General features: G+C 35.4%; 1 protein-coding gene across 1 annotated transcript; it reads left to right on the top strand.

Moving 5' to 3' along the window:
• The first annotated feature begins 345 nt into the window (after window positions 1-345).
• LOC109816387 (uncharacterized) lies at window positions 346-7357 on the top strand. Its single transcript, XM_020381386.3, has 2 exons — window positions 346-951; window positions 5728-7357. The coding sequence occupies exons 1-2, from the start codon at window positions 686-688 to the stop codon at window positions 7112-7114; spliced, it is 1653 nt and encodes a 550-aa protein (XP_020236975.2). The 5' UTR covers window positions 346-685; the 3' UTR covers window positions 7115-7357.
• Window positions 7358-15489: the final 8132 nt, after the last annotated feature.

Raw genomic sequence — 15489 nt, 5'->3', positions numbered from 1 at the left:
AAAATGACATTACATAATTATAACAATAATAAGGTTTAAATATAATTGATATTTATACTTTTATAAATTTTATTTTTAATTATAAGGTTTAAAACTGGTAAATATTATGTATCAATAATAAAGGTTAGAAAAAAATTATAAAGATAAAAGAATAAAAATAATATGTATAGAAGACTGGTATAACATTTTTAATTACAAAACTAAAAAATAAAGTTTATAAGCAAAACTTATGTTCAAATTGTGTATAAATGAACAAAATTTTATGTTCAAAATTTGATATATGATAAAAACAGACCCCACTTAAAAGAAATCCGAATTCTTCAACAAACAAACATTACTGATCCGTGGTATAACAGTACTTTGGCATAATTCTTTTGTTATCAATTCAAGCTTTAACAAAGCTAAGTTGTTCCACTTGAGCAGACACCAGAATTTTTTCATTTCGAAAAAAAAAAACAAAAAAGACACCGGCATTTTTACAACATCCAAAGACAAAGTCCTAGGATAAGAAGTGGGAAGGGGGGAACTCCAATCTCTTGCATTGCACATTTTTGTTTGTACCTTACTTGTGTCATCTTCATTGTTGCTACCCTACCCATGATCTTGGAACTGAGATGCCACATTGACTAACATTACATTAGATCTCAAGTTGAAGTCTTTGAGGGTACCCATTACTCCCACAATCATGGGTGGTTTGAGTCTGAGGGAATCGTGGTGTTTCTGCAAAGGGGTGAGCAAGTCTGAGAGAATGAAAGCTGCAATCTTTACAGGGAAGGGTCAAGCCATAGCCACAATAACAACCACTGCACCAAATGGGGTTTCCGGCACCGGATTTTTGATCCACCGGAACCTTCTCTTGACCACTCACGCCAACCTCCCCTCGGTGGTCGCCGCCGACAGCTCCGAGATCCGGCTGCATAATGCTGTTGCTGCCACTCTTGTTCCTCAGAGGTAACCCCATTTGAGGATAATGCCGTGATTTTCATCTTACTTGCTGTCAAAATTGGAGGAAAATGTAACCAAACTGTTATTGTCTTTTCTTCTTGTTTCTTAAAACAAAAAAGTTTTTTTTTTGGTGGGGTGGTGGTAGTTAAGATTTTGTGAATTTGGTAGGTAGGGGAGGGAGATAGGTAGGCTAGTGGAGGGTTTCTAAGCTTTCTTGTTAAGATTTGCTTCTAGAAGCTGGTAACCAATGCAGTTAATGTCGTAAACTTGGATTGAAATTCAGTCCCAAAATGTTCTAAACAATTTATTGTTAGAATTGACAAGTGTAGAGTGGTTTTGGTAAGAGATCCTAGTATTTGAAAGCTACTTATGGCTTTGACTAATTGTGGTCGGTGGATTTACTTGTAGAGACAAAAGCTCCTGTTGCTTGATTTTTCTATTTGAGACTCAAACTTGATACATTGCTCGGGGGGAACCGAACTCTTTGACACTTGAACCAGGAAACAATTGAAATGAAATATTAGCTAATCTTGGGTTTTTTAAACTATTTCTGGATGCACAATATGCATCTTTCTAGCTTTATCACCGTACAATATATTCCCCAGCACACCTTTCTTGTCCCTAACTTAATGTTCATTTGATGATTTATTCTTCCTTTGTTGATTTTCCTTATACTTGCAATTCAGTGAAGTTTGAAAGTTTTTGTTGCTTGTTTCTTTTTAAAGCAGTTGTAGCTGTAGCTAACATTAGTTTACTTTAAGGATATTCATGTAGAATATTAATGGTGATTGCTAATATAGTTTATTACTTTTGGAAGGTAATTTCTACACATGTGAACCAGTATCATTTGATTCCATTTCCATGTAGCAATGTATATATATTACATTGTAGTTGCACATTCACATATTTATAAGCTTGACTACTTGGTTTCATGATCACTTGGCCTATCCTCACCAACTTGGCCTACAAGCAGATATATAGAACTACACAACTGCAATGTATGAAATCTTAATATTTATTTGGAAACCTTGATTTTATTTAATTTACGGTTAGATCTAACTGTTTCTACTTCTGGGAACAACAGACCAAAATAGTAATTAAAGCTTAGTGTAAATAATTAATAGTTATTGGCTTATGTTTTGTGTATTGACGTCAATAACTATTAGTAATTGCAATATGTGTTCTAGTTATGATGCTTTGTAGCATTATTCATTTAAATGTGTGAATATGTATTCCTTCAAGACTCTAAAATTTACTTTGTTGACTTATCGTTCTGGCACATGTATACCAAACTAGAGATTGGTATGGTTCTATAGTCAGTAACTAGTTGTTAGCATCTGCATGTGAGGTATTCAGTAGTGTATGGTATTTGAAGTCTTGTTCTTTAGAAGTATTTTATCATTCTTAAGAAGTTGTGTATATGGGATCAAGGTTTTATATAGTGCTATAGCGGTGTAGGGTTGCTGTAGCGGAACGGTTTAGTGTAGCTAACCAAATAGTGGGCTGAATAGCAGCTGTAGCGGGCGCTATAGTGGTGCATTCTTAAAAAAATACTTCTAAGCAGAGATATATTAGGGTTTTGTGGAGGTCTACTTTTGGAATTTTAATCTCCAAAAATGAAATCTATAAATGTTATAGTAGTGAAAAGGATAAAGAAGACTTCGATTTAGAAGATGATGATACTGATGATTCCTATCTTGTATATACTTGTATGTTTTGTTTAAGACAGCTATGACTTTTTATTGTTAATTACTAATGTCATTAATTGAGTAATTTTCATATTTTCAAAATAGCGGCTGTCTTGCCATATGCTATCTTGCTATAGCATTTTTGCTGACCGCTATTCAGGATTTAAAACATTGTGTGGGATATGATAGATCCCAACAGTCAAGATTCAGAATTGAAATAGAAGAGAGATGAGAGAAGGAAGAGAATCAGAGAGAAAATGTATTATTCTGCTTTACAAAGGGAAGAAAGACACCTTCACGCTGTAAAATCAGTTTATTATCAATTACAAAATGAATGTCTCCCTAATTCTATGTACAAGTGTATTTGTAAGTCTCACATAGTCCAAGTCAAAGTGAGCCCTCAATTATTTTAACTACCGCTGCCTAGAATAAACCTTTAATGTTGGAACCTCTTGGTTCCTAACATCTCTCTCCTCCTGTTGAACCTTGTCCTCAAGGTTGAATTGAGGAAGCTGCTTCCTAATCACCTGAATGTCCTCCCAAGTTGCTTTCTCTGCAGTTCTATTCTTCCACTGGACCAAGATTTGTGTTACTTGGTACCCTCGCACATATTCTTCAATTGACACTTCTTGTTTCATTGTTACTAATCTTTCAAACACACTACCCCTTGTTCTATTACCAAACCTCCAAATTAGATCCAAGGTGAAGGAATCCCATGAAGAGTTAGGGTTCTTTTGCTGCCAAAATCAAAACCAGTGGATTGCTGGTCCATCCATACTAACGAATGCAAGTTGGAGTTGTTCAAAATGAGGAATATGTTGAATCTCAAAGAATTTCTCGACTCTCGCAATCCACCCCAAAGGTTTTCTTGACTCTTGCAATCCACCCAATTGGATTGAAGCCTATTCCACTTTCTTGATCCATTTATGACTTTCTTGACTACTCTTGAAAGACCCATTAGTGGATGACATCAGTGTTTTCTGCCCTACACTACTAGCATCCCCATCTTCATCATCGTTTGCAACTGCATCAATACCTTGCTTCTTCATTCACTTTGCCAACATTTCCATGATGTCTCCAGCATTTGCGATCCCCTTCTTCAACCCCCCAAGTTGAGTTGTATGTTGGGCTGCCAACTTTTTGATATATTCAACAGAGGTTTCCAATGCTTCTATTCTTGTGTTCATTGCTATTGTTCACATTGGTGCTTCCTTGAATATCTGATATGTTGGACCTTTTGATAGATCTCAACAATCAAAATTCTGAATTGAAATAAAAGAGAGATGAGAGAAGGAAGAGAATCAGAGAGAAAATGTATTATTCTGCTCTGCCAAGGGAAGAAAGACCCCTTCACACTGTAAAATCAATTTTTTATCAATTACAAAATGAATGCCTTCCTAATTCTATGTACAAATGTATTTATAAGTCTCACATAGTCCAAGTCAAAGTGATCCCTCAATTATTCTAACTACGGCCTAGAATAGACCTTTAATGTAGAAACCTCTTGGTTCCTACAGGATAATACAAGAGTTACATACTAAGAAATCAAATTATAGTCTTGTCTTTCTCGATTTTCATAGGACAAAGGCAAAAATATATAAAAAGAAAGTTTGAAGATCTTTTAGAAAGGCTATCTCATGTTTCAATTGTTTCCGTTGATACCCTAGAACATTAAATAGTTTATTCTCTTTCCATTCACTCCATTGACATGACTATTTGGGCTCGACATTTACATGATTTGCCTCATATTTCAGAAATTGTTGTTTGTAACTTAAAAATATCTCAATAAACCTTGAAATTGAATATATAGAAACTAGTGTATAATCTTTCCATACTTGGCATTTTAAGATTTTAACTTTTAGTTGACTATAACTTTTTAATGGCAAATGTTGAGCGGTAATATATAGAAGATGCATTGCTATCTGAAAAACATCCAAATGTTATGTATAATGTATAAGAAATGAACAGTCCATGAAACATGCAGTGGAATCAAAAACAACCTGAAACAATTTCGAAGTCAAATTCTGGTTTTGATATTTTAGCATCATGTCAAATTGATAATCTAATTCTTAAGAATTTGGTCGAGTTTTCTGCAAAGGGAACATTCAAAAAGACGTGTAGACATAGAACACAATTTTCCGTACTATGTCTAATCTGCCCGTAAGTTTGAATCTTGCATCCTTAAAATGAGAGTTGTATGTACATCTTATTGGTGTATTTGAGGGAGTTCTAATTGCTATTCCATTTTCAAGGAAGTTTCTGCTTATTTTACTGTTAGTAATAATTCTCTCTTTCATATTACTCTCTTTTAGTTGAATTCATTATAGAAAACAGTTACATAGTAACTGACTCTCATGGAGGGCTGATTATGTAGAATTCTCATGTTATTCAATGTGCAATGAAAGTTTGCTCTAGTTTGAGTACTTTGTTTCTGGCATTATATATCCAATATTTAAGCATCTCGGTTCAGATTATGCTTTCTGAAACTTCAGTCAACACTTAGTAGCATGTATGAAGTTCCTCCTAGTGCTCCTTTTGGCATGTAGATACAGATGACATTTCATTTTTTAGACCAGCACCATTTTTCATTCAATATCTTTGCAGAATTTGAAATTTTATGTTTGTGTTTACTTTATAAACATAGATTGAATTACATTATATTTGTATATTGTTTTATGACTTAATTTACACTGTGGTCTTACTGTTTTAATGATTCTAATCATATTACATATATATTATTTTCTCTTAAAAATAGGTGACTGCTTTACTCAACTGCATCAAAATGATGTGAATTTTGGGTTTGCAAATCTCACTCTGCTTCTTGCCTCATTGAGACAACTCCTTCAAAAAAATTCCTTTGGTGGATATTCAAAGAAATTGACAGTTTTAATTTAGTGATTTCTCAACATTTCTTTTTCTTTTTTCTGGGAGGGCAGTGGGTACTTTTTGAGGATATATCTCATGATGCTCTTCGGTAAATTTTTTTATCTTATTATAGAAAGAGAGATCTATAGCAGCCACTGTCACTTAAAGTAGTCCTTAGAGTGATTATTTGTAAAGCAGACCTTATTTTATTTTTCTTACCTGGTTTCAGGTTTTTCATAACAAGTTCTGTATTAGATCTTACAATTGTGGGTTTAGACGACGTGGATGGAGACTCGAATGCACCGGCTCAGTGCCCTCACTACTTGAAGACCAGTTCCAAAGCCAATCTGGATCTGGGAAGTGTAGTTTACCTTCTAGGCTACACAGATAAACATGAGCTCACTGTTGGTGAAGGAAAGGTGGTCATAGCTACAGACAATCTCATTAAACTGTCAACTGATGGAATTCAATGGAGTCCAGGTTCTGCAGGTTTTGATGTGCATGGCAACCTAGCTTTTATGATATGTGATCCTATGAAATTAGCCACATCACCAAACACTAAATCGCCTTCAACTTCTTCATCATCATCATCCTCTTGGAAGAAAGATCTCCCTATGCAATTCGGCATACCGATTCCTGTCATATGTGATTGGTTAAACCAGCATTGGGAAGGCAACCTCGATGAGCTTAATAAGCCAAAACTACCAATCATGCGACTCATGTCCAACGGCCCAAAGAGCGAGCACTCGTGTGCTTCCTTCACCCTGCGGCAGGTTTTCAAGTCAACCGAAGGCAACGAGGATGGCACCCCATCTTCATCAAACAATGCCTCAAAGGCAAGAGATCAGGGACCAAGCTCTTCTGCTGTTACCAACACAGTTGAAGAAGAAAGCTTGACCACTAATCCAAATGCTGCACATGTACAGGGAATTCCCACTCCAGAAATATACGAATCGCCGAGAGTAACTGCGGTGCCACTAAGACGAAAAGAAAACACACCAATGCAGCTTTTGGACATCAATTTTCCTCCGAGGTCTTCCAAGCCTGCAGTTTTTCCACAGTCATCCAAACCAAAGTCTGCTGAAAATCACGCCAGAGAACCTTTGCCTGAAAACCAAGTAGCAGGAGAACAAAACACTCACACAAGGCCAACAACTCCTATCCCAGAAGTTTCCTCAACAGGCTCTGTAAATGGCGCAGCCGAAAGCGAGGTCCAGTCTAGCTCATCTCCCGTGGAAGTAGCTGGGATGATGCAAAACGGATACAGCAGCGAAGGAGAGACCATGTACTCGGCGGAAACTGCCGAGAGCCGCAACTACACGAGCCCCAGGGAGTTGAAATTTCAACAAGTGGGAAGGAGCCAGAGTTGTGTTAGTTACAATAGGTGGGGTGCTGCACCTAGAAGCCAAGTTGCGCGTGGAATGGTGGTGGAAAATCAGAGAAGCTTCATGCATGTGAAGAGAATGTATTCACAAGGTGCAGCAACAACATCTCAGCGAAGCAATGACTATTTCAGCCCCACTGTCTCTTCAATCATGAAACGTAATAGCAGCTCAAGCAAACCACCACCTCGCCAAACTGCTGTTCATTCTCCTTCACCCAGATGGATGTTTTGATTCATTCATACTTTATATATATAATTATATATGATGTTTCTACTTCATAAAGTAAAATTGGAAAAAAAAAAGTTAAAGAAAAAGAGTATAGTGGCTTTATTATGTTTATATTCTTTTCGTTTAACATATTTATATGCTCTTATTTTTTTATGAAACATGTGCAAAAGACTAGTTATGGTGATAAGGAATTTAATCCGAAATGTAGATTTCTTTCAAAATGATTCAAGGTGATTATTAGCTCCATGTTGAGTACAATGTTCTATCCAAAATTTAAGCTAGAATTGAATGTGGAATGTTAGAGCACAGACTTTATCTTCAAGAGTTAAGGCCTGTTTAGGTAAATTCCCTCAAAAGCACATATAGGGGAGAAAAATAAGAAAAAAAACAATTTTTTTTAAATTAGTTTATGTACAAGTTAAGTGTAGAAGTTTTTCTATTAATTTTTTAATTTATGCATAATCTGAAATTAAAAAAATTAACTTCAAATATTTTTCGTATTCTTTTTTCTCTTAAAAGTGTTTTTTAAAAAAATTTATTAAAATGGATTCAAAAGCTAACTATGCATGAATCAAGGAATTACATTTTAAATTGATATTCAATGTAGGTCTAAAGCCAGTATTTCTACATTACATTACATGTAATAGATAAAAATAAGAGGGCTCATATGTTAGGGTCAAAATTATAAAACCGTTATAACGGTTATGAGTTGTAATTAGATAAGAGTGGGAAAAGATCAAAATGAGTGTAAGTATGTATATATAAGGCCTTTTGTGTATGCCATTAATTCTCATGAATAGAATTGTAAATTTCTTTGTTCCTCTTCAACCTTCATTGTTGAGAGTCAGTGAGTACTATTTGGAGAATTGAATTTGTTCGTAATAATTTGGTATCAACTAAGTCGGAAATGATGGTGACACTGAAAGAACTCAAGACACGCATGGACACAATGGAAAAGAAGATGGTAGATTTGCAAGAGTTAACACAAAAGACCTTGGAAGCATTGCAAAAACCGATCGATGGATTAGTTTCCTCAATAACAACCTTGAATGCTGGTTGAAAAATCACGAAGGAGAATGAATCACACAATGAGACGTCGAAAACTCCCTCCTCGATTCTTGATAGAACCCAACTGCACTTTCCATCTTTTGATGGTACCAATTTTCCTGAATGGCGAGCAAAAATAGAACAATTCTTCGAGCTCGAAGGCACATTGGAAAAAAAAAGAGGTTATCTACTTCTTCTCTCCATGGATGGCAAGGCATTCTCATGGCAACATTTCAAACACTTGATTTTCAGAGCAAAACATGGATTCAGATCTTGCAAGATGCTGGAAATAGATTTGGTGATGGAGCATTTGACAACCCAGTTGCAGAACTCGCAAGATTGAAACAAGAAGGTTCTTTAATTCAATATCTAGAAAATTTCGATAATGTTTTGGCCCATGTGACGATCTCCGAGGAGATAGCATTAAGCTTCTTCCTCTCCAAATTACGTTTGGAGTTGGAGAAATCAGTTTGTGTCCATCGACCATCTACAATCCAAGAAGCTATGAGATTGGCACGTTTACAAGAAAAAACGCTTCAAAAAATTACAAAGAAACTCAATGGGAACAAATCGAACAACTTTGAGACACAAGTTAGATATTCAAGATCTTGTTCTGGTGCAAATCAAAACAGAAAAACTCAACCTATGACTATACTACAACAAAATCACACAACATTATCACAAAACTCAACTTCTGTTGCAGACTCAAAATCTACCACTACAAGCTCAATTTCCAGGAAAGAGTTCAGTGAACGTATTTCTAAAGGATTATGTCATTTCTGTGGTGAGAAATGGGATAAGAACCATAGACTTAAGTGTAAAGTTTGGGGAAACTAAATGCCATTTTCTCTACACAAGATGAGTTTGATGAATGTGTTAATTCAGATTCTGAAAAAGAACAAGACAATGAATTGGTGGAACAAAGTCTAGAATTGGTCAAAGATTCAAATGTTCATATCTCTTTACATGCATTACAAGGTGTAGCTGGTGGTAACACATTACAATTGAAAGGACTAATAAAAAAATAAGAGGTTCCCATCTTGATGGATATAGGAAGTACATGTAATTTCATCAGTGAAAAATGGATGAAGCTATTAGGATTAAAAACCATTTTCATTAGGGACTTTCCTGTAATAGTAGCATTAGAAAAACAACTTATGATTACAAGAAAATGTCCTTAAATGACCTGGAAATTCAACAATCATTCATTCATGGCTGATTTCTTGGTTTTGCCTAGTAGCCATTTTGGAGTAATACTTGGCGTGCAATGGTTTAAGACACTAGGTGAAATCTCTTGGAATTGTGCCCAATTGACCATGAAGTTTCAACATCAAGGAGAAGTAGTCACATTACAAGGTGAACAACATCAGAGTGACAATGTACAAGTCTCAGGAAATCTAAAAACAACATAGGTTCAAACCATGTTACTTGCTATACAAGTTGTTGTTTGCTTAAGACCATATATACCTGTTTGTTTAAGACCATACAAGTACCCACATAACCAAAAAGTAGAAATTGAGGGGCAAGTCAAAGCTTTGCTGTCCACTGGCTTTATTAGAGAAAGTTCAAGCTACTATGCATCACCTATAGTCTTGGTCAAGAAGAAAGATGGTTCCTGGAGATACTGCACAAACTTCAAAAAACTTAATGCTCTCACTATCAAAAATAAGTTTCCAATGCCCTTAATTGAAGATCTCTTGGATGAATTACATGGTGCCAATTACTTTTCTAAGTTGGATCTAAGGAGTAGCTACAATCAAGTGAGGATGGTTGAGGAGGATATTTACAAAACAACCTTCAGAGCACATAGTGGACTTTATTAGTGGGTGGTTCTACCCTTTGGCCTCAACAATGCTCCTGCAACTTTCCATAACTTAATGAATGATATATTCAAGGAGCATTTACGAAAATTCATTCTAGTATTTTTTGATGATATTCTAGTCTACAATAAGGCCTAGGAAGATCATCTAAATTGTTTGCAAACAACTCTACAAATCCTACAAGACAACTCTCTAGCACTAAACCAGAAGAAATGCAACTTTGGTAAGTCACAAGTGGATTATTTGGGACATAAAATCTCTGCAATAGGTGTGCAACCAGATCTTGACAAAATTATAGCTGTACAACAATGGCCACAACCTAAAACTCTAAAAGAACTCAGAGGCTTCTTTGGATTATTAGGGTATTACAGAAAGTTTATACAAGGATATGGGAAAATAGCAGCACCTTTAGCTAGTCTTCTACAGAAGGATACAGAATACAAATGTACCGAGGTAGCAAATGAAACATTCAACATGTTAAAATAGGCATTAACTTCAGCACCTGTTTTGATCTTACTTGAATTCAAAAAGCCTTTTGCAATAGAGACAAATGCTTCAGGCATTGGCATAGGAGCAAGATTGATGCAATTAAACCACCCAATTACTTACATAAGCAAAGCTATGGGGCCAAAGTATAAACTTTTATTAGCTTATGAAAAAGAGTTTTTTGCTATTCTATTTGCAGCAAAGAAAGTGGAAACACTACTTCTTAGATCAACATTTTATTATAAAAATAGACTAAAAAGCTCTTAAGCATCTCCTTGAAAAACCTCCTACTACACTTGTGCAAAATTGGGTGTCACACCCTCTACCCCAACATATATATATATATATATATATATATATATATATATAATAATAATAATAATAAAAAGAAATATCTTATTAGATAAAAAAATATTTAAAAATTGAAACGACAATTCCAATAACCATGTGAGTAGAGAATTCACATTCATGTACTTAATCCAAATAGCAAATAAAATGAAAAAGAATAAAAATTGAATTTTCCAAAATATATACTTTAATAAAACATAAACAACATCATATTCTAATTCTATCTATGTCCCAATGTCACATGTCATATCAGAGCAAAATCCCACATAAAAGCCTAAGCTCCATCATCCACATCCTCAACCTCATGCTGCTGATGGTCTCCTGTATATCAAACAAGAGAAACAACACAAAAGAAGGGAGTGAGAAACATCTCACTCTGGCTCACGGTGTAGGAACGCACACTGGATAGCCAAACACAAACAATACAGTTACCTCATAGATCAATCAACAACAATAGCTTATCCAATCATCCAAGTCATACAATTAGTAATTTATCATCATTTAATAATAGGAATGCACATGCATGGACACGGATTTCACATTATCATGCATGTGGCGCCAGTAAAACATCACATGGCATATTGCTGCTAGCAATACACGAATAGTACTCTATGAGTACATGCCGGGTCACACCCTCTGCGCACTCTCACTAGAAGGATATACTACCAGAGTCTCGTCGCGATAGCTAAGGTGCGCAAGATACATCCCATGCACACAATGGGCGGGACTGAGACTTCCAAACCGAGCTATCCCCAAGGACTAATCCCCAAAGCTTTTACACTAGGGGGCCTTCTCTGGCGGTGTATTCCATATCGTACCCTTAAAATATTTATGCAAATGATGCATGTCAATCAAGACTCTATGCATTCTCATATCACATTATCATTTTCCATGGTCATATCGCATCATCACATTTCGTCATCACATTTCATCATCACATTTCATTATCACATTTCATTCACAATCTTCACAGAGCACTTTATTCCGTATTAAAACTCATCTATTTGCATAATTAAATACACATTTATACATCTTATACAACAAGGAGTACATCAGAACAATCAGAAGGTAAAACAGAAATATTCCTATTGTGCCTGCTGCTCATAGGGTTCTCTCAAGAACCCATAGAGCGTTCCAATTTATGCAATAAACATTTAAAAATAAGACAATTCACGTATATAATTATTATCGCAATTAATTTACTCATACAAGCACCAATGCACTCCCTTAGGGTTTCTCGTAGGAACCCATAGGAGCACCAAATTCCACAATCATAGGCTAAACAAAGTTTCTATTCATACACACATATTAATTAAGTAATTGGAACATACAAGAAAAATATGACATACAACAAACACAGGATTGGGGGCCAATCCCACTACCCAGCATACAATCCCACACCTAGAGCGAGGTTTCTCACTCCCCCCTTACCTTGATAAACAGGGGTTGAAACTGAAGCAAGATCTCCTCCTCCGGGTTCCCCTTGGTCTCCAGAAAGTGTAGAAGAAAAAGGTCAAAAGTGAAAAAATGCATTTTTTTGGAGTGTCAGAACGCATTTATAGGCATCAGGATTTGGCCAGAACGGCCCATTCCGAATTCGGAACGGCCCGTTTTGGGCACATAGAACATGTACAAAAGCCTCTCCCAGAACGACCCGTTCCAAAACCAGAACGACCCGTTCTGAGTCAATACTTTGTTCTTTAAAATCACATCTGGAACGACCCGTTCCCAAAGTGGAATGGCCCGTTCTGGGTTGAAATTTTACCCATGCATGATCGAGTTGGAACGACTTGTTCCCAAAGTGGAACGGCCCGTTCTGGGGCTATGAAAATCCAAAATTACTAATTAATAAATAAATAAATAACATATATATATATATATATATATATCAAATTAAAATAAAATATCAATACAATTTAAAACATGATTTTCTTCAAATAATAATTATAACAAAATATCATAATTAATAATATTATACAAAATAATTCTCATAAATGATTATTATTAAAAACCTTTAAAAATTCAATCAAACCCATTTAATTAATCAAAATAATTATAAGGAAATAATCTTCATAAATAAAAAAATAAATAATAATTATTCGTAGTATTAATAGAAAAATTCGGGGTGTTACACTAGGGACTAGAGAAATTAATGGGATTGGATTTCAGTATTGAGTACAAGAAGGGAAAAGAAAATATGGCAGCAAATGCTTTATCCAGAAATAAAGGTAAAGGTAGTTTAGCAACACTTTTCATTTTGATATCTTAGTTGATAGAAGAGGCAAAAGACTCTTGGAAGGCAGATCATAGATTATAGAAGGTAGTGGACAAAATCATAGTGACACAACAGCCTTGCAAGCACTACACTTATGATGGAGAATTTCTCAGGAGAAAAGGCAAGCTTGTGGTAGGAAATGATTTAGGTTTGAAGACTAAAATCCTACAACAATTTCACAACTCAACCATTGGTGGCCATTCAGGTTATGCGCTAACTTACAGGAGAATCAAATAAAAATTTCATTGGAAAGGCATGGAGAATGAGGTAAAATAATGGGTACAAGAATGCAACACTTGCCAATAAAATAAGCCTTTACTACAGTTACCTGCTAGTCTTCTACAATCTTTATCAATTCCTGATAGAGCATGGAAATCTATATCTATGGATTTCATAGTTGGTCTTCCTAAATCCAACTTGATGACTGTTACTTTTGTGGTAATAGATACATTAACTAAGTATGCTCATTTTCTACCTTTGGCTCATCCATTTGGAGCGGCAAAAGTGGCACAAGTCTTTATGGACAATATGGTAAAATTGCATGGATGGCCAATGGAGATCATCTCAGATAGGGACTCAATATTTATGAGTGAATTCTAGTTAGAACTTATGCAAAAACATAGGGTAAAGCTATTGAGGTCTACTATGTTTCATCCTCAATCGGATGGCCAAACTGAGACTTTGAACAAGTCAATAAAAGCGTATCTAAGATGTGTTTCTAGGGAAATGTCGAAGAAATGGACTAATTACTTGTCTTTGGCATAATTGTGGTAAACAGTCACTAGGTTAACCCCATTTGAAGCTTTATATGGGCACCCACCTTCACATCCAACCATGATCATGACTACAGATTCAATGGTGGAAGCAGTGAACAATACAGTAAGAACCAGGGAAGAAATATCTCAACTGCTACAACCAAATTTAATCAAAGCTCAAACAAGAATGAAATGGTATGCTGATCAAAAGAGAGTGGATAAAGAGTATCATTGTGGGGACATGGTGTATTTGAAAATTCAACCTTACAAGCAGCACACATTGGACAATACCTTTTTTCTTTTAAAAGTAGTTTTAAAAAAGTTTATTAAAATGGATTCAAAAACTAACTATACACGAATTGAGGAATTACATTTTAAATTGATATTCAATGTGGGTCAAAAGCCAATATTTCTACATTACATTACATTTAAGCAATTTATCCATATTTTATTCTAGGTTAAAAACCTAATTTGGTCTCTTATAATATTTTGTTGTTTCAATTTAGTCACACTTTAATTTTTGATTTCAATTTGATCCCTAATAATTTAAATTACTGCAATGTCAAACTTCCGTCCAAATTATTTAAACGAAGTTAACTATTGGCCACGTGGATGCCGCGTGGATGCCATGTAGATGCATAGGTGGATGCCAAATTTCTTTAATGCATCTGGAACCAGAACGACCCGTTCTAAAACCAGAACAACCCATTCTGCTTGCACTCTTGGTGTGTTAATTTTGCATATGGAACGAATGCAAAATTAACACACCAAGAGTGCAAGAAGAACGAGCTGTTCTGGTTTTAGAACGGGCTATTCTGGTTTTAGAACGGGCCGTTCTGGTTTCAGAATGCCAAACACAAACAGTCGATATTATAGTTCACCCCGGGATTCAAAATCACGGTTGTGAATCGTGCAAGGAAAAAGACCCAAGGTATAAAGCATTTCAAATACTGGATTTGGTAATATTGTCAATGAGGATTGATAACTTCAATTGATAAACATTTGGGCTATACAGTGTATCACTAAGAACAATGCAGTGTATCACTAAGGACAATGGTGGCAGGTTTTATTTCATTATTAGTCAAACTGGAGTGAACCACTTATTACCAAATCGGTACTATACAGTCAAGGATGAAACAACACGGTATTTTCCGTTGAAGTCATTGACCGATGTACCCCAACAACAACCTGTTCTTAAGGAGGTACAACCTGAAGTAAAGGAAAAGGACACATAGGACCAACATTTTACCACACAACCACATGTACAGGTAGATAATGTTGATATCCTGTCAGGCATTCAGTGTATGGATCGTCGATTGCAAGAGATGGATGAACACCAACAATACTATAATTATATGGTGGATAAGATGTATTATTGGCACCTTCAGCGTTATCCAGATGATTTTCCTTCTTAGTAATTTCTTTGAACTTTCTTAGTATATGTTATGTTATGAAATTTTATTTTTAGTATCTAAACCATATTTCAGTCTTTGAATTTATGTTATGTTATGAATTTTTATTTTCAATTTTTGAACCACATTGCTGCATTTTGTTGAACGTACGTATGTGATTGGCGTTCTGGAACGGCCCGTTTTGAATCCAGAATGGCCCGTTCTAAAACCAAAACGGCCCATTCTAGTTTCAGAA

This window comes from Cajanus cajan, chromosome 4, assembly GCF_000230855.2.
Source record: "Cajanus cajan strain Asha chromosome 4, NIPB_CcT2T_4, whole genome shotgun sequence".
NCBI classification, from domain to species: Eukaryota; Viridiplantae; Streptophyta; class Magnoliopsida; order Fabales; family Fabaceae; genus Cajanus; species Cajanus cajan.
The sequence above is the reverse complement of the archived record's forward strand: the minus strand, read 5'-3'. Positions and strand labels throughout refer to the sequence as shown.

Coding starts and splice junctions, on each gene's coding strand:
- LOC109816387 (XM_020381386.3), top strand. CDS start 686: ATGGGTGGTTTGAGTCTGAGGGAATCGTGGTGTTTCTGCAAAGGGGTG. Junction 952..5,727: donor GCCACTCTTGTTCCTCAGAG/GTAACCCCATTT, acceptor ACCTGGTTTCAG/GTTTTTCATAACAAGTTCTG.